Here is a 22,922-nt window from a genome sequence, read left to right on the forward strand (position 1 = left end):
AAGGACTTTACAAGACAAGGCAATAAAATGGCAGATGAACTACAACAATGATAATTAATTTAAAGCAGTATATGTTAGATAGTTATCTAACTGCTTAGCAGCAGCCAAAACCAACCTAATAAAAACTTATAAATTATTAGAAAAGGATTAGAGAACAAACCAGAAAACACCCTGATAATAATATCAGGATAATGATAATGATATCATATAAATTCATGGCTTGCCTGAAACTTAAAATCTCTGTGCAGTTCTACTTGCCTCCTGGCAAAAAAAAGAGAATGTTAAAAAGGGGTAAAGCTCAGAGAAAGGTAACAGAGATGATCAAAAGGCTGTAATGAGCAATGATTGAGTATGGTACCTGTGGAATCTCTATGATGAAGGAATAGAGAATCATGAGTTGGTAGAGACCAACCCTACACTCTCTTCTACAACCACCCAAAATGGGCTGTGGCCAGCTCGGGGTTGGTCACTTCTCCCAAGTAACAAGTGATAGGAAAAGAAGAAATGGCCTCAAGTTGCAGCAGGGGAGGTTTAGAATATATTTTAGGGAATATTTCTTCACTAAAAGGGCTGTCAAGCAGTGGAACAGGCTGCCCAGAGAAATGGCTGAGTCTCTGATGACTTACATGTAGAAGTGACACTTAAGGGCATTGTTTAGTTTTGGACTTGGCAGTGTTAGGTTAATAGTTAGACTCAATGATACTAGAGGTGTTTTCAGTCCTAAATGATTGTATTATTCCACTATTTAATTATAATAAAAATTCTAAACACCACCAAAAGACAAAAAAAAAAAAAAGACTCGGGTTCAAAGCAAACAAAAGAATATGACATCCTAGCAATATGTGATGACCTATGGGACTCCCTGTCAAAGGATAAGAATACAAGAGAAATGCATATCCAAAGGCAAAATGCACAGGTACGTGGAAAGAACTAAAGAGACAACAATCAATAGCTCAGGAAATTCCCAGAAAAGAAAATAGTTGGGAACTTGAAGCAGAAGGTAGCTATGTGTGTCTGGGTCACTAGGCATCCACTAGTCAATACCACTGGAGACAGAGCACTGAATTATATGGACCCTTCATTTAAATCCATGTGGCTCTTCTGGTATCTTTAGAGAATCAGGTTCAATATCAGTAACTACGACAAACACAATATTTATGTCTCTCTATTTAGAGAAAAACACACAATTTTCTTCCAGCATTGCTTAGACTACTTCCATGAAATACTTTCATGAAGATAACAGACAACAGTTGATTAATGAATGAATATATTAATGTATTCTTTAATACTGGGAGTCAGTGATCGCTTAGGTCCATGAACACTAAAGCTATTAATTTAAATATTATTTCATTGCCATCAGCTGGTATTAATATTAAATATGAAGACTTGAGTCTAGGTTTGTCTGTGTGTAATATGGCAAATTAAGACTGTAATAACTTGACTTGAAAATCAGCATGCAACAGCTTATTTTAAAAATCATTCCAATGCTCAGTTGTGCTAGTCAGCAGGATTGAATTACAAATGTAACTGTCTACATGTTGAAATATTTTTTGCAAAAATGAGAGGCCTTCTAAAAGGAATCCAATCTAAGTATCATGTTGTTATTTTTTTCCCTAGATGTCTGGCAGGTGTATGCCATTATCCAGCAGAGATAGGCTCAGGGTTAACTATATTCTGCAATGCCTCAAATGCCCTGGGATATGCAGCCTAGCCTTGCAAAGGGCACATATGTAGCTCTCTAAATGCTGTATATCATTCTAATCCATGAAGAATAGAATGGATTTCTTCTGAAGAGTGTAAGCTTTTCTACTCAAACTGAATATTAAAACATATGTGCTCTCAAACCAGTTATTCAGCGCCAGGTGTTAATTTTAATTTGGCTACATGGATTTTGCATTATGCAGTGTTTGATACCTTTTTTTCCCTGGGAGAATCAAGATACATTCTTTACTACAGAAAGAACTGCTATCATAAATGCCAAAAGTTGAGCCACCAATAGGAAAATGCTGCTTATCAAGAGTTACCACAGTTTTCTGTTGCCTTAAAAATGAAAGATGGAAGGATTGCAGCTACTCACATTCCTACAAATGCTTGTGTTCACAGTTTACATGTAGCCTTAAATAGGTCAGACTGCTAGTATTGAAAAGCCAGATGAATTGCTGGGCCCCTGAGATAGGACAAGAGTGGGCACTGAGGACAGCCTTTGCAATGACTCCGTGGGCATCCCATCACTCTTTCCCCCTCCAGGCTCTGTAGGGTTTAAAGTCCAGGCTCATATATTTCTTGACCTTCTTGCACTTGGTTCAAGTGCAATATGGCTTGCCACTTGCGCAGGTGGGTTTTATCACAATGACATTTGTCTAGAGGGACAGGAACTGGATCAAGAGGAGTTTGATAAATTCAAAGGTGCCTATGGCTTCTAGTACACCACAGAATAAACTGGATTTGACTGAGCGCAGTGAAAGATGCAAAGCTCTGAATTTCTTTGCTCTGTGTCAACTCATTTTGCTGACAGGCACCATGGCTCTGAGTCTTGATTCCTGGAGTGGTGAGGTCTTGCTGCTTTGCTGTTTGCAAGAGGAGAGCAATGTTGAAGACTTGGCTCTCTTGCTGAATTCTGGGACAAATTTTCCCAATCCTTGAATGCAGTTACAAATAAAAAGCAGATGTGATGAGTTTTTTTCACTGATTTCTGTAGCACGCATTATGTTCCCTGGCATGTAGTCTATGAAAGCAGCTACAACACATGCTAAGTTCTCTTATTTTGGGGAAATGAGACGTATGTTAAAGTTTGGTGGTGGTGTTTGTTTTTAATCATAAGTATTCCTGGGAAATGAGTGTGATTATCAAGTGTTCTGTCTACTTGGATGTGAAAGACAACAGATTTGTGCTCAGTGTGTGAGAATTTCCCAAACCATTGATTTCTGAGTGCCCCGTTCCTATTCCTCATAGGGCAGAATCAAAGGCAACAAAAGAAATGATAGGGCAGCAGGTTAAGGAAACCCCAAAAAGCTCTATCATTCAAAGAAGAATGAAATTATGAAAGTCGTTGTCACAGCATACCACAGAGGAGAAAACAAAAATAAATTAAAAAAACAGTAAGCAAAACTTTGGAGAAAGGAGTCCACAAACTACTAAGTGCCAAATATGGGTGCAATTTCCAGCTCAGAATATCTTTGGGTCACTAAGTGCCAGAAGCTGGAGGGTACTGAGAAAGCTATGACTGTGTGCTTTTACATGTCTCATACCTCTCCCTTCTCCATCTTAGGCCCTGCCAGAACTCTGCTCCTTGAGCCTTTACTATAACCCCATATAACCTTTCTTAGCAAAAAGTCTGGTTAAAAATACTGGGATATAATGGTTCTCTAGAGTAAGGCTTGCATTAATCTGTACTGTTGCATGTCTAACAAGTGCAGAGAGCCCCCCGGGAGGATGAGTGGCCTGTTGCCTGGTGCGTAGTACTCCAGCAAGGCCTATCTGTACCATCACACTTTGCTTTTTGTGCCCAAAGCTGTTTTCTGTCCAGAATTTGCTCAGACATGACAGTGCATTACCATGTTTTGCTAATGCTTGGCTTTTCAGCTAGAGCTGGCTCGTGCTCAGCCAGATGGGACAGGACTGCAGCCAGCATGTGGCTGATGGCACCTCAGAGTTTATGTATGCCCATGGGAAGACCCTTTCCTCACCTCCAGAAGCAACAGGATGGATGGATGTCCCACTGAACCATGAAGATGAGAGGGCCCGTGGTGGGGTCCCTCCTTCTGCACTACTGCTGCCCTGCTGTGCACTGAGTTTCACTGGCATAGTCAGAAGGATGAGGTGGGCCTGCTTCCAAAATTACATCCATAGAGAGTGGTTGCCCATTTTAGCTGCAAAACATACAGTGAACACCACTGAAGGCCACCAACAAGCAGTTGTGGTGCTTTTGCTGGGGTGCTACAATGCTGAGGCCAGCTTCAAGTGTGGGGGCACATGCACTGTTCTGCTTCCAAACATACTCTAAGGCTGAAATCCAGCCTCTGCTATGTCAAGGGCATTGACCTCTAGTTCATTGTTATGGCCAGACCAAATGTGAGCTTCCAAGAATAAATCTTGGTAGACGTTCCCATATCCCACACTTCCCAGAGCTACCACAAAGATTTCCCCTTCCTGAAGAACTCATTTCATCATCACTCTAAAAACACTCTCTGAAATAATGCCAATTTTAGATAGAAAAAAACAAAATGCCTTGAAACCAAGAAGAAAAAAGGAACGATATTTTATCTCAATATATCATGGAGTTGTTTTTTTTTTTTTTCCAGAAACTATAACTTCCCAAAATACTGGCTGGTATATAAGTGTCTTTTCTAGCTGTGAGTTGTATTCTCAGAGTAGTTTGGTTTGAGCAGAATAAGGCTGTTTTGCACCAGCTGAAAATCTGATTCCCTCAGCTCTAGCAGTGTGACTGGGTGCTGTTTTCTAATCAAATAACCACTGTGAAATACCTGATTCACTTTGCACCCAACAGCTGTAGTTACAGTCTGTGTTCCCAGTCACAGTCTGAAAACAAGCACAATAAGAAAGGCTGAAACAGCTGCAACTTCTCAGCAGAAAAAAAAAAAAAGAGAAGGAGAAAAAAAAGTTTGTTGTCAGGCTCCAGCTTAGGAAGGAAGTAAAACCATTTTTCTTTTCTGTCTCATGCATGTCAGCTGTCTTAGAAAAATTATTACTGGTCTGTTTTGTAACAGAAACTCCACAATATTTAGTAAACTACAAACTCCAATCTATTCATGGCCAATACAGATTTGACATTTCTGAGGCAGCCAAAACATGCTCAGTATGTGAATGGGCTGCAGTACTTTTCAGGAGAAATCTGGAATTCACCTCATGGCCCTAATTATCCTCCTTAGAAGAACACATGCATCTTCTGTATTTGGACCATTCAGATTGATTTTATTTTAGTTCCAGATTTCAGCTGAAAAAAAGAAACATTTAGTGAAGGAGGCTATATTTACTTTCCAGTGTTAGTGCTTTCCAAAGCTGTTCAAGTGAATAATTCTATTTTATCAAACTAAAAGCAAAAAACAACAGGTGAGTATTCCTTGGTTGGATAAAACATACATATCTTGCATTCTGATTATTACTGGCTCTTTAGAAAGATTTTTCAAACTAAGTAAAATGTGGGCTATGTTCTGAGTTGGGTTATTAGTAATGCTATAAGCTTTGGGGAATCACTTGTAAAGTTAGGAACTATTCATTGTGATAAATCCCTAAATACATTAAAACCCCAGAATCTGGCACCCATCACCTACAGAAGGAAAAACGTACATGTTAAAGCTATTTAATCTATGAATTTTGCAGTAATGCTGTGCTATAGCCATGGGGTAAAGACATAAAAATAGATGGAGATAGAAATAGAGTTGGAGACAAGAGGAATGCAGGAAGGTAGAAAGTGATGAGTAGAAGAAGAAAAGCAAAAGGAGATGGAAAGATGACAGGAAAGAGGAAAGAAAAAAAAGACAGACTCAAGTGGTTGGCTGCTGATCAAGTATAAACAAGTACAATGGGGGTATGACATTTTCAAATAAATTTCTCTCAGGTTCAATAGCTTGCTGCTGCACCTATTTGCTCCCACAGCACAGGTTTGGAGCTCCAACTCAATTTAGATGACAAGATCACGTTTACAAGAGGTCCCCCCCTGCCACCTCCTCTCCCCCCCAAATCTTTCGTAACAACTACAAGAAACCCTAAATTAATATAGCAAAAATGTGATTCAAATGTTCATTACTTTCACCAAACTGATGCATATCCGGACACTTCAGGGTGTGGTCAAAGACAGAGATACTGTATTACTACTGATTTTAATCTCATGGATGGCTGCTAGTACTGAAATTTATGTCAGAAACCAAATTGTCTAAATATAGTAAGGTTTGGTATTTCAAAGAAGATACAAGATTAACTGGGTGCACTTGAAGGGCTGAGCTGAATTTCTAAATATAGAAAGCTATACATGAATATTTTTTTCATTTGCTTTTAAATAGTTGGCATGATAGTATGTTCTCAAAATACTAATACAATACAACCAGTTTTAAAACAGGTTCCCTGATAGGTAGAATTTTGTAAATAATTTTCTCTGAAAGCATGCCTGTGTCTGAAGTCAGCTTTGAATAGCTAAAAGTTACAAGGAAATTGCACAGGAAAATTCAATTTTTGCTTGTACAAAGACCTAAAAATATCAGTGCAAATGACTGTGCAAAAGAAGTGAAGAGCTGAGGATTCTTTGTGATATGTTCCAACAGATTTGTGAATGAAACAAAAAAGAACATTACATTTCTTTGCTAAAAATGTGTGGAAGTCTTTGGGGATATCCTTTTGATTAATTAAACCATTGTTAGATTATCCTGATTTTTTTACCCATTTTACTTCAGTAATGGTCATATAATAGCTTAATTTTTAATGATCTTAATCTCATTGCTGTTAATAGCTATATTTCCATAGAAACACTACAAATCTACTTTAGTTGGGCACTTCCTAACGAATATGTTTGAAAACACTCCTAAATCACTATTAGAGAAAAAAAAAAAGGAAAGAGAACATTAAAATCTGCAAAAATCTGTGTCTTCTGTATCCTACAGATCTGGTATCCCTTCCAAAATAACTTAAAGACAAAACAAATACCAACCTTTTGTTTGGAGGCAGTATCATTAAAGGTAGTCAGTATGCTTATTCTCCTGCTAGCTGCACCCAACCCTCAAGGAAAGAGCTCCTATTTAGTACAATATGAACCCAATGCTGACTTCCCCCTGTAGCTGAAGCCAGTCTGATTCAATGATGAGAATATTTCTGCTAATGGCCATGTGCAGTTTACACAATAGCCTTTTCTTTTGATCTGTAACTGAACCTGGAATGGGAAATGTATTCTGGAAATATTTAATTGTTCCTTGAGTTGGGCAAACATCTGAATGAAGTGTGTGCTGCAGGATTTGAATGAATAATTTAAAGAACATTACAAATAAAAATAATGCTCCCTTGTGCTTTCTACCAAACCTTCCTAAAAGCTTTGTGACAGCCTAGAAGTAATGCTGGGACTAAGAGAGTAGTTGTTATTAATTGTATTTTGTAGATAAGGAAATTACTTCAGAAAGGTTAAACAAATTGCTCATTTTGCTGTGTGAATCAGTATCTGCTTCCAAGAACAGAGTGCAGTTTGGGCCCATGCTCAGTGTGCAGCTCTTAGCATTTGCATCTCCTGCACAGAAGACAAACTGCAGCTTAAATTTACCAAGGTCATCATGGGAAGTTAAGGTAAAACTGGCAGGCTTGTCATTGAAAGTTTTGTTAAATTTTTTGGGGGGAGAAAAAGAGAAACGTGATTTTCTCTACTTTTTTACCTGTCCTTTGTGGCAAATCACTTTGAACTCTTTGCCTGTAGAAGCATTACAGAATTTGCATTATGCAGCTGGTTCTGTGTCTAGTCTGAGCAAAAGACTGGAGGTATAGGATTCCTTTTATCCAGACAGGGTGCATATTCTGAGAACAATATATAACCCTATGCACTGCATGTGGCAAGGAAAGGAGGGAAAGGGAGAGAAGAAAGGAAAGGATTAGTTCCATTAAAGGCTACATGTGCCCTACCATTTTCTAATGGAAGCTTATGGGAAATGGGAAAACTGGAATGGCACAGCAGCTGACAGTCTTCTCATTAACTTTGATGACTCTCTATAGCCTACAGAACCAGGAGGCCAGAAAGCTGTCAATACTTCAGGAAGTTTTCTAGAAGACAAATAGTACTGGCAAATTGAAATAACACAGGTCCTTGGGTGCAAGAAGGATCCAGACTGAGATGCACATCCAGGCTGGACTCTGGCATCTGGGGAAGGCAAGCTCTCCAAGGAAGTTGCTACAGGATGACAGTGCTTGAAATAAGTTAGGTGAACTCAAAGTATTTTTTCTTTGTCTTCTGGTGTTTGATTTTTACTGCCAAGAATTTAAAAGACTGCTGCTTGTATTCATTGTAGTTATTTAATTAGTCACCTACAAAGAAGTCATGTAGTATAATCTACCTGTCTAGATTAGTTATGTACTTAGTAGAGGAAGACAAACTACTCAGGAGGGTGATTTTTCTCTTTTTTATGAAAAACTTGTTATAGGACAGGAAGAACTGTAATCCAAAATAACAGAGTGAGATAGGAGTGAGCAAGAGCCTGAAAATCTAATACACATTCAGAGAAACTTGAAAGTAGGTGGAGAAGGAGCTAATCTCAATTCTACAGCTGTGAGTCATAGGCTATGGGTACACTAGCAAGGAATTTGGTGCCAGAGGAGTGGATCAGTATATAGAAACAACTAATGCTGAGGGTCCTGCTTCTACATTATAAACTGTCTTGGCCTTTTACATTGAATAGGTATAACCTGATCCTCTAGAGTGTAGATACATACAAAGTGTATTTTTGAAGCTGTTTGAATAATCAGTCACTGTTTTAGATCTTTCTGCCCCAGCTGGGGTTGAGGCATATTTCATGTCTATCCAAGATCCTGCTTTCAGTTTAGTTTTCTTTGAAAGAACTCTTGTTTATATGAGTTCTCAATATATGAACCAAAATTGTTCTGTGAACTAAGACAGCCAGAGTCCATGGTAGAGTTTGCTCCTCAACCGCTGTTTCAAACAACAAACTCCAGGTAACCACTTAAAATACTGAATGCTCTATTAGACACTTTATTTATATTCTAGAAGCTGTATTTTATTTGGTAATTTCAATTTTCTAATGCCCTTTTAAACAGAGGTACTAATTCTCCTCCCTTTTCATCATCCTGCTAAAGGCTAGTATGGTTTTTATTGTGAAGTTACTGTGGCAATATGGTAATATGGTGACATTTACCTGCATGAAGCGGCCCTCTGAAGTTCCCAGGTTAGCAATGGTAAGGTTCCCTTTGGTGAAGACAGAAATTGAAGTCAGCAGGACACTGTTGAACTGGCCCATGAACAAGTCAACCCTCTGCAGAGGAGTGGTGACTTCTAGGCGGTATTCATCATCCTGTGCTCTGCAGTATGAAGCGTTTCTTGAAAAAGCCTGTTTGAAAATGAAGCACAGATGAGCACTGTCTTTACGAGTAGCAATAGATCTTTGTCAGAATGAAGTCATTTAGCACAAATGCATTCGACCAAAAGTATTTTAAGATGTTTCAAACTTAATTGCTTCATCAGTTATGATGTTTCATGAGGGGGACAAAAACTTCTTAATGTTATGGGAATGTTTCTATTAACTTTTAAAATCATGTCTGCAGGAATAAAATATAGGGTCTTTATTTAACTAGATGATATGTGTATAAGCACATATATTAAGGTATCCTTTCTCATAGTGACTTCCTTAATGTTGCTTCTCCAAAAGTCTGAGAATTCTTGTACTACAGAGCCTGCCCAGTGACACACCTACTTCTAAAACAGTTTCCTAAAAAAAGATTCTCTAACAACAACATGATTTTTTACATTAAAAATAACAATTTCCAATATTCTTCTCCCTCTATTTTCACCACCTTTTTAAGAGATAAGACACTAAAGTGGAGAAGAAGCCAGATAAAGAAAAGGGAGATAAATTAGGAAAAATAGGTTTCTGAATAAACGAAGGGGAAGACAGATTTTGATAATTACTCAGATTATTGTACTGATCATCTATGGTTCATGCACTATTTCATCTGATCTCTAGATGTCTTGAGTGTACTAAAATAATAGCTGCATTTGCAGGATTTTCTCTTTCCTTTTGGGAATAGAGATTGCAAGTTCTTAGTTATCTCTGAAGAAGAATATAACCTCCTAACAATTCAATAGTAATCTATTATTAATAGATTTCAATTATATTAGATTATCAATAATAATTCCATTATTATTGATAGTACATAATCTATTTTAGGGACATTGTGTAAAGATAAAAACCAGGAATCCCTTAAATTATCTTTAACCAGTTTAAATATGGAAGTCATGTAGTATGTCACCCACTTCGACATACTTTATGAATAAACATTTAGGAAGATTATAAAGGATCTTACAGTGGTTCCCTCTGTTGAAATCAAGAGTGAGCTCAATTTCTCCTATTTTTTTATTGGTATGTATTTTGTCAAAAAAACATGTTTTAAAAACATGTTTTAAAAAATCTTTAAAGAAGCTTGAGTGAAACATTTTCAAGACAGTCAAGAGTCTTGTTACTAAGTCAAATAGATCTGTATCATACCCTTACAGAGCATGCAGAAAAATTTTAGAAAGAGAAAATTTTACCATCTTCTAGATTCAGATGTCTTTTCTCAGAGTATGAAAAAGAAAGCAACAAATGAAGAATTTCTTGGCCTAACTCTGGTGAATTCTGGACTGAAACCCAAGGCATTGAAAATACTATCAAGAACATGTTCAGCCTAGTAGCTCAGCCCTTTGCTGTTGAGCTGTGATGTTTCTGAGCTGAGCCCAGCAACAGCACTGGCAGGCGAGGTTTTCTGCAGTCCCTAGGAGCTGCTGTCAGCAATGGTGCCAGCTTTTCTGAAGGTACCCTGTCAATTTACTGTAGCATTTAGGTGAAAGCCTACATCAGACCAAATGAGCAGCTGAAATCTCTGCACAGGGTCTTAATGATACAGGAAAAGGGCTTCTAAATTAGATGTGGTACAGCAGTGACTTAACACTTTGGTTATCTACATACTAAAGGTTTAACTGTATTAGTTTTCCTGTTAACTGCTAATATACAGTGTATTTCCTTCAGCAGGAACTGCACTAGGAACACTGAACACACTTTATTTTTTTTAACCCAGTCTTTGGCTGGGTTAAATCATCAATGGGCAAGTTTGGCTTTTCTTTGTTTTGGCCACCAAACAAGGGAAAAGCTGTACTCTGTTGCACTCATATCCTACCCAGTGTAAAAGTATTTCTGAAACATCTGTGCAGATTACTCATACAATGAGTATGAATAGTTCAAGTGCAGAAAGATGTACAGTTTTCATGCTTTTTGAAATAAGGCAGATTTCTGATTTTACCCTCCCCCAACATGGGATCTTTGCTCTTTCCTGTAACTGCTTTTTTCCATAAGCAGACTTTGGAGAGAGATGTTTCTGTGCTAAGCCTAAAGTACTTCCTCCTACATAGTCATTTCAGCACAATTCAAACATCCTAACATGCTGCCTCATGAAACCCTGCTCAAGCTCTTTGGAAAAAGTGGCTAGACTTTCCTGCTTACCCTGACACCTTTCTTAGCTTTTCCAAAGTCAGCTAGCCACAATGTCAGCTCAGCCTTCCTCAGAGATGCCATAATTTCGTCTGTCTGCTGAAGAACCTGTAGATTGTTACACATATGGTTCTTTAAAAACCTGGCACTTCATGGATTAACCATAATGTAGGGTTGACTGTTCAAGAAATAGGAAGGCTTTGATCTTTGAGTAGAAATGCAGAGATTAAAAGGCTACTTAGAAAACTCAAGGAAGATTGATAACAGGGAAAACTTTGTGAAACATGCTGCTTTAAATTAACACTTTTAAGTCTGGTTCTCTCTCCCTCCCTCTCTCCCAGTATACACATAACTATCCATTTGGCTGTCAATGTGGAAAAATAACTGATGTCAGATGATGCACTCTGGATACCATGCCAAGTTCCACTGAGAAAGCACACAACTATTGAAATGGACGATTAGAGCACGGGTAAGTGCCTGGGTTCAGCTACATTGCTTCTCCTGCAGGACAAGAGGTGCCAATTCTGCCTGTGATTCACAGAGAGGGCTTTGTTACTGTTAAGCTGGCACAGGTGTGCTGGTGGAATGCAGTGAGGTGTGAGCAAGCCCTGCCTTACAGCTGTGTCCAGAAGGCTAGAAGATAATTAATGTTATCTTATTTGTTCATACGGGAAGCTGTGGTGCTCTGGAATTTACCCTTGATTTGGCCCACAGAAGACAAAAATGCCAAAAATGTCTCTAGACATCACTGAGCTGAGCTATCAGGAGCTGTCACTGTTTTGCTGCTAACTGATGGTTTATACGTCATATTCAGTGAGCATAAAAACAAAATATTTCAGACAGAGTTGCATATTTGAAGCCAAAAGTGCAAAGCGGGGAAGGAATTATTACAAAAACTTGTGAAAAATCACAGAAAAACCTGGTTAGGTCGGTGTCAGAAAAATGATCCAAAAGTCTAGTCTCTGGTCTGAATACTCTACCCAGGAAAAAAAATGCAAATATATTTTTGTGAACATTTCTCTAATTTGCAGTGACTGCAAATTGGAGAAACATTCCTCCAGGCTCATTCTTCTAGAGCTGGTTAAAACCTGCTCTTAGTTAAGTGCAGTGTTCATATAGAAAGTGATATTATGTGTAATGTCCTGATATTATGTTTAATGTCTTGAATAAACTGGAGATCAATGACTTAATCACTGCAGAACATTTCATACTGTCTTGTGAGCCACTTGGAGGACATAATTAAAATTAAAATTTAATTTGACAAATTGGAGAAATGGTCTGAAAGTAACTAGGTGATATTTCCTAGTGCCAATCACAAAATAGTGCAGCCACGATGTAAAGCGCAGTGAAAGTAGGAATATGCACGAGTTTTATTTCCTGCTGGTTTGTTTATATGACTTCTAACTTGCTGGCTGTCAAGAATCAAAATTCAAAGTATCAAAATTTTTTTCTACTGTGAACTCTGGGATTCTCCCTCAAGAGAAGTGGTCACCAACAAGAGCCAACAGCATTTCTCCTTTCATAGAATCAAAGAATCCCTTAAGTTGGAAAAGACCCTTAAGGTCTGTGGCAAAACATGGAGGAGGGAGAAATAAGGTATTGTTAAATTACCTGGATCCAGATATCTGCAAATGGCAAAAATCTTTTTCCAAAGAAACTACTGTAGAGTTTCTGAATGAATTGGTGATTCTACATAACAAATGGGTTACCAAGACCATTAAAATCTAAGAGAGTGTATAAGTTCCTTGTATCTTTTCTTGTGGAAGTCAGTGAATTAAGATGAATAATCAAATTTCAGTTTTCAGAGTGGGTCCAATTGGAATCAAACACATAATGGATTTACAGCAGACTCTGTACAGGAGAAGTAACTATGAGGAATCATATCATATTTTCCTCTCTAAATATTTCCATGTATTTTCAGCCAATGTAGCTTTGCTGTTCTTGATACACCTTAATTTTCTGGGTTTCATTATTTCTCTTTTCATTATTTCTCTTCAGGTGAGAAGTGCATTTGATCACTGCTTCTCTCCATTGAAAAGAATGTAATTCTGGCCCAAATAATTCAGTGAAGCCAGGTAGTTGTCTGAGGATGAGAGTGACTTGATCTTCGTCATGGTAATTATGATTCTTGTAATCCTAAGGAAGGGAAAAATTAATCATATTGAAGGGCACAATTTTGCCAGTGGAAGCCCATTCATGTGCTAAACAGTTCCCATAGAAGCAGAGACAGAGGGCTTCTGGTTTCTTCTTGGCTGGAGAACAACACCTGGAGGGTGTGTGGGTGCTGTGAACTCAGGCCAGTGCTCGTGCAGGACAGAACATGTCTGGGACAGGGGACTGGGTTCTCTGTTTCTAAGAACTTCTGCTGAGGCAATGACGCTTTACTCTAAAAAGCAGAAGAGTTTCTTCCTCTTCTGTTTTAAACAAAGAAATCTTTCCCTCTTCTTCCTTCCTCCTCTTCCCAATACTCCTCATGTATTTGAAAGCAATTAAAAGATTTTTATATGGAATACAGAGAAAGCATGTCCCTTTTCTGAGAATAAAATTTTTAAAAGAACTCCATCTGTGTAAAATTTTACACAATATCATTTCAGTACTCCTAATTCTTGTTGCTTTGATCTACTCCTAAAATGAGATGGGGGAAGTTACTGTACTGATGCTCCACTTAAGGTAATAGGTAAAAAAACATCTATGTTAAATGTAATTAGTTAATACAAATTAAGATGATTTTATGTTCTTTTGTCAAGATCATTCAAAGAGTTATTTGCTTTTGTCATTGAACAGTACTGCATTAGTTCTTATAATCTGGTTAGTGCATTAGCACTAAGTAAATCCTATTGATTCAGCAGACAAAATGGACCTAAGTAATCTTTGTGTTTTGCTGATTTCCTTTATATTAATTTAGCATTTAACTCAGTATACAGATTATCAAAGAAGAGGTGTTGACTAATTACACATTTTTAAGAAATAAAGTAATGCACTGGAGATATTGTGCTGATGAAAGCAGTTTTGCTGTACATTTGTAGTGTCTATTAGGTGCATGTTTCATGGAAGTCCTTACTGACTCTGAAGCTGTGGTAAAATAGAAAAGCTGGGAATTCCATCTAGATCAGCCATCCAAAGATAATGCTGAATGTGGAGACCCTTATTCCAACAAAACATTGCACAACAACTGCATGTCTAGCCAAATCAGTGGTGCAAGACATGTGTGGGACAGAAAGAATTCAAGAAACTAGAAGAAAATCATGCAATCTGCCCAAATTTCCACAGACTGTGTATAAAAGCAAGTGACATCTGCCTTAAGAAAATTAAGCTGTCATTATCACTTCCTGCAAGATCATTTCTCTAGCATTTCTTTGTTTTCACACACCCTGTAGATGGTACAAGTAATAATTTCATGTGGCTTACACTTGCTTTCTGAACCATTTGTGCCATGGATCTTCTGCCTCAGCATTATTATTATTTTTTAAAAATTTACTGTGGGATTTGATTCTGGTTTTACTTGTATGTTTGGAAATGAGGAGTAATTCCACTCTGATGCAAAAGCTGTTTGAGATCAGAAACCCACATGCCACCTAGAAAGTTTGAGTAACACAGCTCTCTCCTGGATAGTAATTACCTGCTGTTGCTTTAGTGAGCAATAATGACGGCCAGATGTGGTCTTGAGTCAGAATAAGCAGAGTAAGTAGAAAACTGCTGAGGTAAGGTGGGTGCTGAGTGAGCTGAAAGGCAGATGCCTGCTTTGTCAGGACTTATGTGTCTCTCCATTGTTTGGCAGCAGAACACGAGAAAAATTCATTGCTTGCTTAGATGTGTCAACCACCTACCAAAGCCAGGTGGGATGAATCCAGGACTTAGATCTGCACACAGAGTGCTGCATGATCAGCTTCTCTTTCTCTGGAACTTGGAATTGTGCTTAAGGAAATCCAAATAGATCTTTCAGAAGGGGCTGAGATGGTCCCATTGCAGAATAGTCATCAGCAGACTTGATGTGAACTTAATCTGGGACTAAGGAATCTTAGAATTTGGTCTGAACCCAGGAAAAGAGGCTCAGATCTGAATATTATACATCTTCAGGGAGTATCCTTAGTATTCTATTACTACTAGTATACATTTTGAACATCTCTTTTTGTGGGACTATAAAATTTTTCTAATTTGCAAGGCTACATAGGATAAGAAAATTACACTTTGTTCAGTTCTAGTCTTTAGACTTATTTAAGTGCCTTCAGAAACTGAGACATAAAAACCACATGACCAGATATTCATTTTAACAAAATAAAAATTACTTTCTGCCTGAAATGATTTCTGTGCAATTCCAGAGAAAAGCAGCAGAGTCACTTTTCCATACTAATGACCAATAGGGAACCATGCCTTCAGTGGAAGAATTTGATTAAAAAGTCTGGAAATGGAACATTATTAGTAACTCTGTCTGATAAAGCTGTGCCCTTTGCAGAAAATGGTAGTTTAATGGATACTACTTTTTCACAGAGAAATCCAGCTTTCATCAAGAAGATGATAAAATGCCAAGCAGCAGCACTGGGAAGCAAGGAAAGACAGGTCCCTAACTGGACATCAAGAGAAGGAAAACAGTAGTTTTTGCAGCTGTGGGCGACTAAGAGGTTTGCCCCCAGTCTCCATAGCTCCTGGGCCTCCCAATGCCTGCAAAGACATCAGCCACGAGGGGAGGTGTGGCACTTTCCTAAAAAACTCCCCGACCTGCCTTCTTCCTTGTCTTGTCCTTTTCTCAGTGACTCCCTCATGAGAGTGTCCGTGTGGCCAGTTCCAGAGATGGAACAGCCCTTACCTCTGTGTTTGCTACATCTGCTTCAGCCTGAGATAACCTTCCCAGACCCACAGCCATGCTCATAGCTCACCCCTACACACTGACACCTGTGTCCCTCCTGTGCAGTTTAACAGAGACCAGACTCTCCCTGCAATCCCTCATGCCTGGCTGTTTGCCCCAGTCAGGTCTTCCATGGCCAGCTGGGTGCGTGGCCGTGTACCGAGTGGTGGAGGGGAGCAGGCTGGTGAGCACACCCTGCCTGCCCTCCACTGGCACAGGCACAGCAGAGACCCCTGGTACTGCCAGGATCCACTGCAGAGAGGCACAACAGCAATGTGGATGCAGCTTATCCCTTGTTACTAGGGTTTAAGCATGTCTTAAAGGGTGCCAGTGCACTCTGCCCATAATTCTGCCCTCCTCAGTTATTGTTCTGAGATGTCAGAACCTCCCAGAGGAGCTTGCATACAAATGGGAAGAGATTTCATGCCCAGGCAGAGTGCTGTATGCCATCTGATATAGCATTTCCAGAGGAATAAATGACTGGACAAATCTAATGGATTCTGGTATCTGACTTTCAGGGAAAATATTCAGTCACATTCTACTCGCAATATGAAAACATCTCTGTGCTGTGAGACTATCTGAGCAATTTACAGCAACCCATTTTAATCAGAGATATGTGGTGTTATTTTTAAACCTGACAAAATTCCATGCCAAACGGTGTGGGATATTACAGTTCCAGGGCCTCAAAAGAGTTATTTGTCTCTGTTTATTTTATTAAATATTCTTAGACACAGTCTTAAGATGACAGATCAATAAATGCCTTTGCGGTTTCCTGATAGAAGGCAGCAATTATTTTCTTCCATTACAATATAAGCATAACCTAATTTTACTCATCTGTCAAGTGTGTAATGGTAATAAAGAAGCATCACCATGTGTTTCTTTTACCTTCCTTTTTTTTTTTTTTTGTTTTGGTGATCTTCTGTTTTCCTTTCATGTTTTCCAACTCTTTGTGCCTTTCATTTAACAGGAGTTGTGACCAGTTTGTCTTGCTTTATGACACTTCCTGGGGGCATGGTAGCAAAAGCCTGTCTGTGACTTCTCTTTTCCTGTAAGGTCTAAGTATTTTAGGCCTTCACCTGAACTTAACTGTAGAAAACACAAAGACATAAGATCTTTACAGAACTGAATTTGGATTTCATCATTAGAGGTGTTTTATCATATAAGTCCATAATTATTAAAGTCAGGTAATTTGGCTTACAATAGTTTATCACATAAGAGATGCAGAAAGGACAAAAAAAAAAGCCTGTAAGATCCTGATATATCTAAAGACAACTGAAATGTATAGTTGAGATTGTCAAGGCTAAAATCAACTCATCTTCCTCACTTGAAATATCCCATTTAATACAAGGTAAAGATGCACACTACTGGATTATGACTGCAAATGAAGTAAGCAACATTTGTCTTCTCATCTAAGCACACCTCTGCTTTGGGGATACCACACTGGGGCTGATAATGACTAACTGACCAAATAAACTTTGCTGAGAGCTTACATCCAGTTTTCTCTTTGCTGTGGGAGATTCCCGAACAGTGATTCAACCCCCCCACAGCAGCTACCTCTCAGATATCTTTGTCCTGACTCAAGCAATAAAACCTCCTAACTATTACTCCAAATTTTTTTTTAAATTCAAAGCCAGCTCTGTTTCCATCTTGCTGTCATTTAAGTGTCAGCCAGCTCTTCCCTGAAGGAAATTATTAGGCAGTCCTAACTGGTCACAGCTCTGCTGAAGTATGTCTGACATCAATCAGATGCTCCATCGGATTCACTTTTCCTAACCCTGACTTCAGTGAGCCCAGGTTTTGGCTTAATATGTATTACACTTAAACACAACTGGAAATGTTTTATTTTGATTTTATGAAAATCCATTTTATTTGATTCCATGAGCACTGGAGTAAGTGAAGCACAGTTTAGTCTGGATTTATATCTTGTGGCTGGTTGACTTTGCTCTTCAACTAAGCTCTGATGGAGACTATTCCCATGGGTGAACAATACCTTCCTTGTGACTTCTGAAGTTTAGAAAGGTGCTCCTAAAATTTCATCAGTTCCCATAGCCTGAGCCTATATATCAGACCTGTCCCTGGATTCACACCTTTAAGATTTTTTATTGCTGAGGCTGTAAGGATAACTAACAGAGACAGACCTAAAATAGCATGACCACATAAACTTCATTCCTTTAGAAAACAAGGCCAAACCAGAAAAAATTTTGCTTATTACATCAAGATGAGTGGAAGTTTTACTTATTTTTGCTTTAAATAAGAGAAGAAAAAATTCAGGAAGTGTTTTGGATATATCATTCAGGTTTATTTTGAATTAATTTTACCTTTAGAAGCCTCAGATGAAACAGTCCTGAGGGACAGCCGCTTAAAAAGATGGACTACCCGAGTAGTCAAACAAAATTATGTACAATTGTCTTATGGGACCTTTTTTTGATAACATTAAATAGCTTTCATCAATCAGACTCTAACTGTAAACTATCAGAGAGCATTTCCTTGCAAAGAGTGCTAGAGGCTCATTTTTCTTTTTAATGTTGAAGTTAGTGATATACCATATTCACTGCTGGACTGTTTTCACTGTCCTATGACTTAATTTTGCAGTGGTCAGTGACTTTCACTTGCATGAGTGATCTGTGGTTTTATTCTCTTGACATCAAAGAGAAAAATCATCTTGGCTACATTACAAAAACCAAGTTTTGAACTTTGCAACAATAAACTGTGACAAACTCTCAGATTTTATAAAAGCTTTCTTTTAAGTTGAAGGTGACTTACAAAAAGGGGAAAAATGTTTTATGCCCTCATGTACACTTTTACAATGTACAAAGAAGGGCCTAAGAAGAGTTGGGGGGTTTGAGAATCTTTTTTTATTAAGTATTATTTAATCTCCAGCAAAATCAGGAAAGACCAGATTTGACATTTTAGGCCAAGCATAAGAAATAATGTCCCTTCCTTTTTCTGCCTGCTCCTTCCCTTCCTTCACATTCCAACCCTTCAGGTCTACTTTACACACCAGAGAAAAACAGGTGTACAAAAGATGGTTGGCAAATTCTTGCCAATCTCAGTGGCTAGTTGAAACCTCAAAAACCTCAAAGGACACTTTTTACTGGACCCTTAATGAGCCCTCTGCAATCAGGCAAAGGAAATGGTACAGCAAAACTTGAAAGTCTTGATATTTCAGTGTTAAGCAAACAATCAGGACAAAAATTTCTGACTGGCTTTATGCCATTTAAAAGAATCACAAGAAATCATAGAAACATTTTTCCCTTTATCAATTTAATGTAGCAGAAATCAGAGCTCTGATGCCATTTCTTGAAAATAGGCAACTTTAATAAACACGTCGGCAGTACAAGACATTCATTCTGATATGCAAAGCAGCAGCAGACTCTGGAAAAGCTTTTGAAACACGAAAGTACTTCCCAGCATGTGAAAAGCTGCAAATTATTCTGTCAATATTTTAATGGTATACTTTGCTTTGAAGAGATCACCTTATGAAATGTGTGTATAGGCAAGAGCAGAATGAGATAAGTTAAAGGCCACGAGCTTTAAAGACAGTCATTCACAAATCATATACCCCAGGAATATAGAATAAAATACTTTCAGAGAAGGACAATGGTTCTTGTTAAAAATGAATTGAAAAAAGAAAAAAAAAAGGATATGACTACCTGAAATGAAAAATTAGGACAGCAATAACAAAGTGAAGAGAGAGAAGCTACTCTGCTGAAGGTTTGCTAACTTGTTTTTAGTTCCTGAAAATTGCCTGTCCCCCTCCCACGAAAAAGGGCATGAAATGCTGTGTCTGTTGGGGCTGCTGTATCAGCATCCACGGGCAGTGCTACATCTGTGTTGAACACCTGGGGCCTGCTGTAAGCAGCCATCCCCCAAATGGCAAGGCTGCTGTGGTTGTGCTCAGATTGCTTCAGACCCTCTCTGAGCACATCCTGCTACTGGGGAGAAGCCACAGGGTCTCTGTGATGGGTTCTTCTCCCCAGATTGCCCTGTCTCACCTCTGGCAGTGGAGAGCAGCCCTTCCCTTTGACAAAACAGACTCCCACCTCCAACCAGAGCATTGTGTCAACATCCTAACCTGATGCCCTGTGCTGAGCAGCTGTGCTGCAGAGGACACTGGTGGTACTTGGGATGAAGAAGGTCTGTGACTCGCACTCTCACTTTGACCTGTCCCAACAATGGGATATGAGAGATACCATCCACCTCTAAAGGCAGGTTGAGCTGTTGATCTGTCCTGACACTGGCCTCAAACTGGCTGAGTAGAGCCCCACCACAGAGGCTCTGGCCCTCTGGTAGAAGACAGTGTGCCACCTCTGAGCTCCAAACTTCTTGTATTTGAGAATAGAAAGTTCCCCAGGTAGGATATTTAGGGGCCCGCTTCATAAGCAGGTGACTGAAAGTTCTAATGTTTCATGTTCCAAAATAACTGTTCTAAGTACCTGATTTCCACATTCTGTATTTCTTTTACAAGACCTAAAACCAGCACAGACACTGGCGAGAAGAAAAGGGAAAATTTCTGTGGTTACTCTGCTCACAGTATTTCATATGGTTGGAGAGCAGCAGCCTCCTGAAGTCACGGTGTACAGAAATGCAACCCTCCCACCCAAGATCACCTAAACCCTCATTCAGATACAGATTTCACTGACACTTTCTTGCAGAAAACTGATGTCAGTTGAACTGTTTCTGTACCAAGCATGACTAACCACATTACAATCTGGCTCTTCATGCCATATTCCAAACCAGCTCTTTCATTTTTTTCTGAGAAGGGCAGTGATTCAGCATTAACATACTTTTAAGTATGTGATGTTTTTCTAGGACTCTTCAGTGCACATGAATGTTTATGAATACTTTTTTTAAATATTAAAAGAAATAACTGCCTAAACGTTCAATTTATCTGCATCAGTTTCTCAAGCAAAAAACTACATTTTTCAGCCCCATAAAGACCTCAGTGATTTTTATACTCAATTTACATGAACTAATCCTTTTAGGGATAATCAACAGGAATGCTAAGCAATCTGCAATGATCAGGGACTTCTATTTTGGAACTGAAACTGAAGGGACAGATACCTGGCAATGGAATAGGCAAAGAGAGAACAAAAGTCTCAAAATGTAACAAATAAATTATCACTTACCCTGTTCAAGCAGTATTTGCTCTCTTTCCCATAAAAGTGTTGGAGGCATTTCATGTTCTGCTTGTCAACAATCTTGTTGAAGAACTCGTTGATGGTTCGCACAGAGACGGCGCAGACAGCAGATCGGTTGGTTGGTTCAGAGGAGTCTGGTTTGCTTTGTGCAAAAACACCATAGAGGATATCATCATTGAGCCCAAGGCCCATTTCGTGTGCTAGAGCTGCACCAGGCTTGCTCACGTAGGCAGCTTGCAAAATGTTGAATACCTCCTTCCGGATGGACCTCTTCCTTCTCTTTTCAGTAAAAATGCACTCAAGAGGCATTTCCATGTAGGAACGCATCTCTGAGTCTAAAGTGCAGAAGCGGATAATTCTAGTGTGAAAAGACTGTGAGTCAAGAGCTTCTCTCTGTACAGTCAGAAAATAGACAAAGTGGTCATTTTCAAAGGCATGGACGTACCTAATAGGATACGAGTCACGGAACTGAGGGAGGATATCTATATAAGACTGATCTGTGAGAAACTCAAAACCATCCTGTGTTTCTTTTAATCTTCTAACTGATATCGAATGCAGCACGTGGGGAGGTTGAAACGCAGATGTCACAGTATTTCCAACAAAAAAGTTGACAAACCTGTCCTTTTCAGTCACCAAAACTTTGGTTCCTAAAGTGCTAACAACACAATCAGGACAGTTATCTGCTTCTCCATCCGCCTGGGGTGAGTACATGCAGTGCACCTCGCTTTCAATGTCAGCAGGGTTGTCAGGGTGAATGATGTGACGGTGGCAGATGCCTCCGGACACACTACCACAGCTAATGAGCTGATCATCATAATAAGTTTCTAAAAGCAGTGCCATGTTGATGTTATCCTTCCATATGCTGTTAGATAAATTGGCTTTATCTCGGCAGTCTTCACATGGCGCACAGTCAGGGTTCTCCAAAACAGGCCCAGTCTTGTACACAGAAATGTTCTGGAGAGTTTCATTTAGTACGTAAATCTTATTGACTGCTCCAATATAAACATGATGCTTGTATAAAACTACATTCTGAATTGGTGTGTCTGCAATGAAGTTAGGAAGATCATATTTTACACCAAGATTCATCTCTGATTTTTTAGCTGCTTCTTTGCATTGTCCATGGCTCCTCTGCAGCAAGGCAAACAGGAATACAATAAACCCAGAAGGATTTGCAGTAAAAGGCTTCATTGTCAGAGATCTAATCTGTCAAAATATATTTAATGGGAAAACTGGTTATATTTCATATACTAAACCGTCAGTTTATCAGACAACAGAAATCCGTTTCTAGGCTGCATGTAGTAGCTGAGCTATTTCAGTTTAAGAAGTGTTGCAATCTTGCTTAGGATCATAATAGTTTTATTAGAAACAGCTACAATCACTGTAGGTACCCATTTCACTGCCTTTAGAACAATTCACAGAAAGATTTTCTTATGATGAGTTTCTCAAGACCCCTTGGCATGTTGTAGAGCAGCAAAAGAGAGAGAACTACTTCCACAACACCATTAAACCAGCTGACTGGTACAGTTTAGAACAGGATGGTGTACACATAGCTAAAAGCAAAACTGCCCAGGAAACTTAGAGGACAACAGCACACAAAGCAGCTGGAGCACTTCAATGTGTGGCTATAAGATATTTGTCAAGTTCTCAAGGGGTTGAACGGATTCCTAGCACAGTTGATCAAAAGTAAGAAATAGAAAAGACATGAAATAATGCCAAGATTTGAGCCTAATGGACTTATATTCTGTTGATTTTTTT

At 38.8% G+C, this 22,922-nt stretch overlaps 1 protein-coding gene across 2 annotated transcripts in view; it reads right to left on the reverse strand.

The window, feature by feature from the left end:
- MET (MET proto-oncogene, receptor tyrosine kinase) overlaps positions 1-22,922 on the reverse strand; it is an 89,560-nt gene that overhangs the window by 47,544 nt on the left and 19,094 nt on the right. For both annotated transcript variants that reach the window (XM_059472694.1, XM_059472693.1), the window contains exons 2-3: positions 21,156-22,370; positions 8,859-9,050 (exon numbers count right to left, since the gene is read on the reverse strand). In XM_059472694.1, the coding sequence (XP_059328677.1) occupies positions 8,859-9,050; positions 21,156-22,355 (1,392 nt within the window). In that variant the 5' untranslated portion in view covers positions 22,356-22,370. The remainder of the gene's footprint in view (positions 1-8,858; positions 9,051-21,155; positions 22,371-22,922) is intronic.

This window comes from Ammospiza nelsoni, chromosome 5, assembly GCF_027579445.1.
Source record: "Ammospiza nelsoni isolate bAmmNel1 chromosome 5, bAmmNel1.pri, whole genome shotgun sequence".
NCBI lineage: Eukaryota > Metazoa > Chordata > Aves > Passeriformes > Passerellidae > Ammospiza > Ammospiza nelsoni.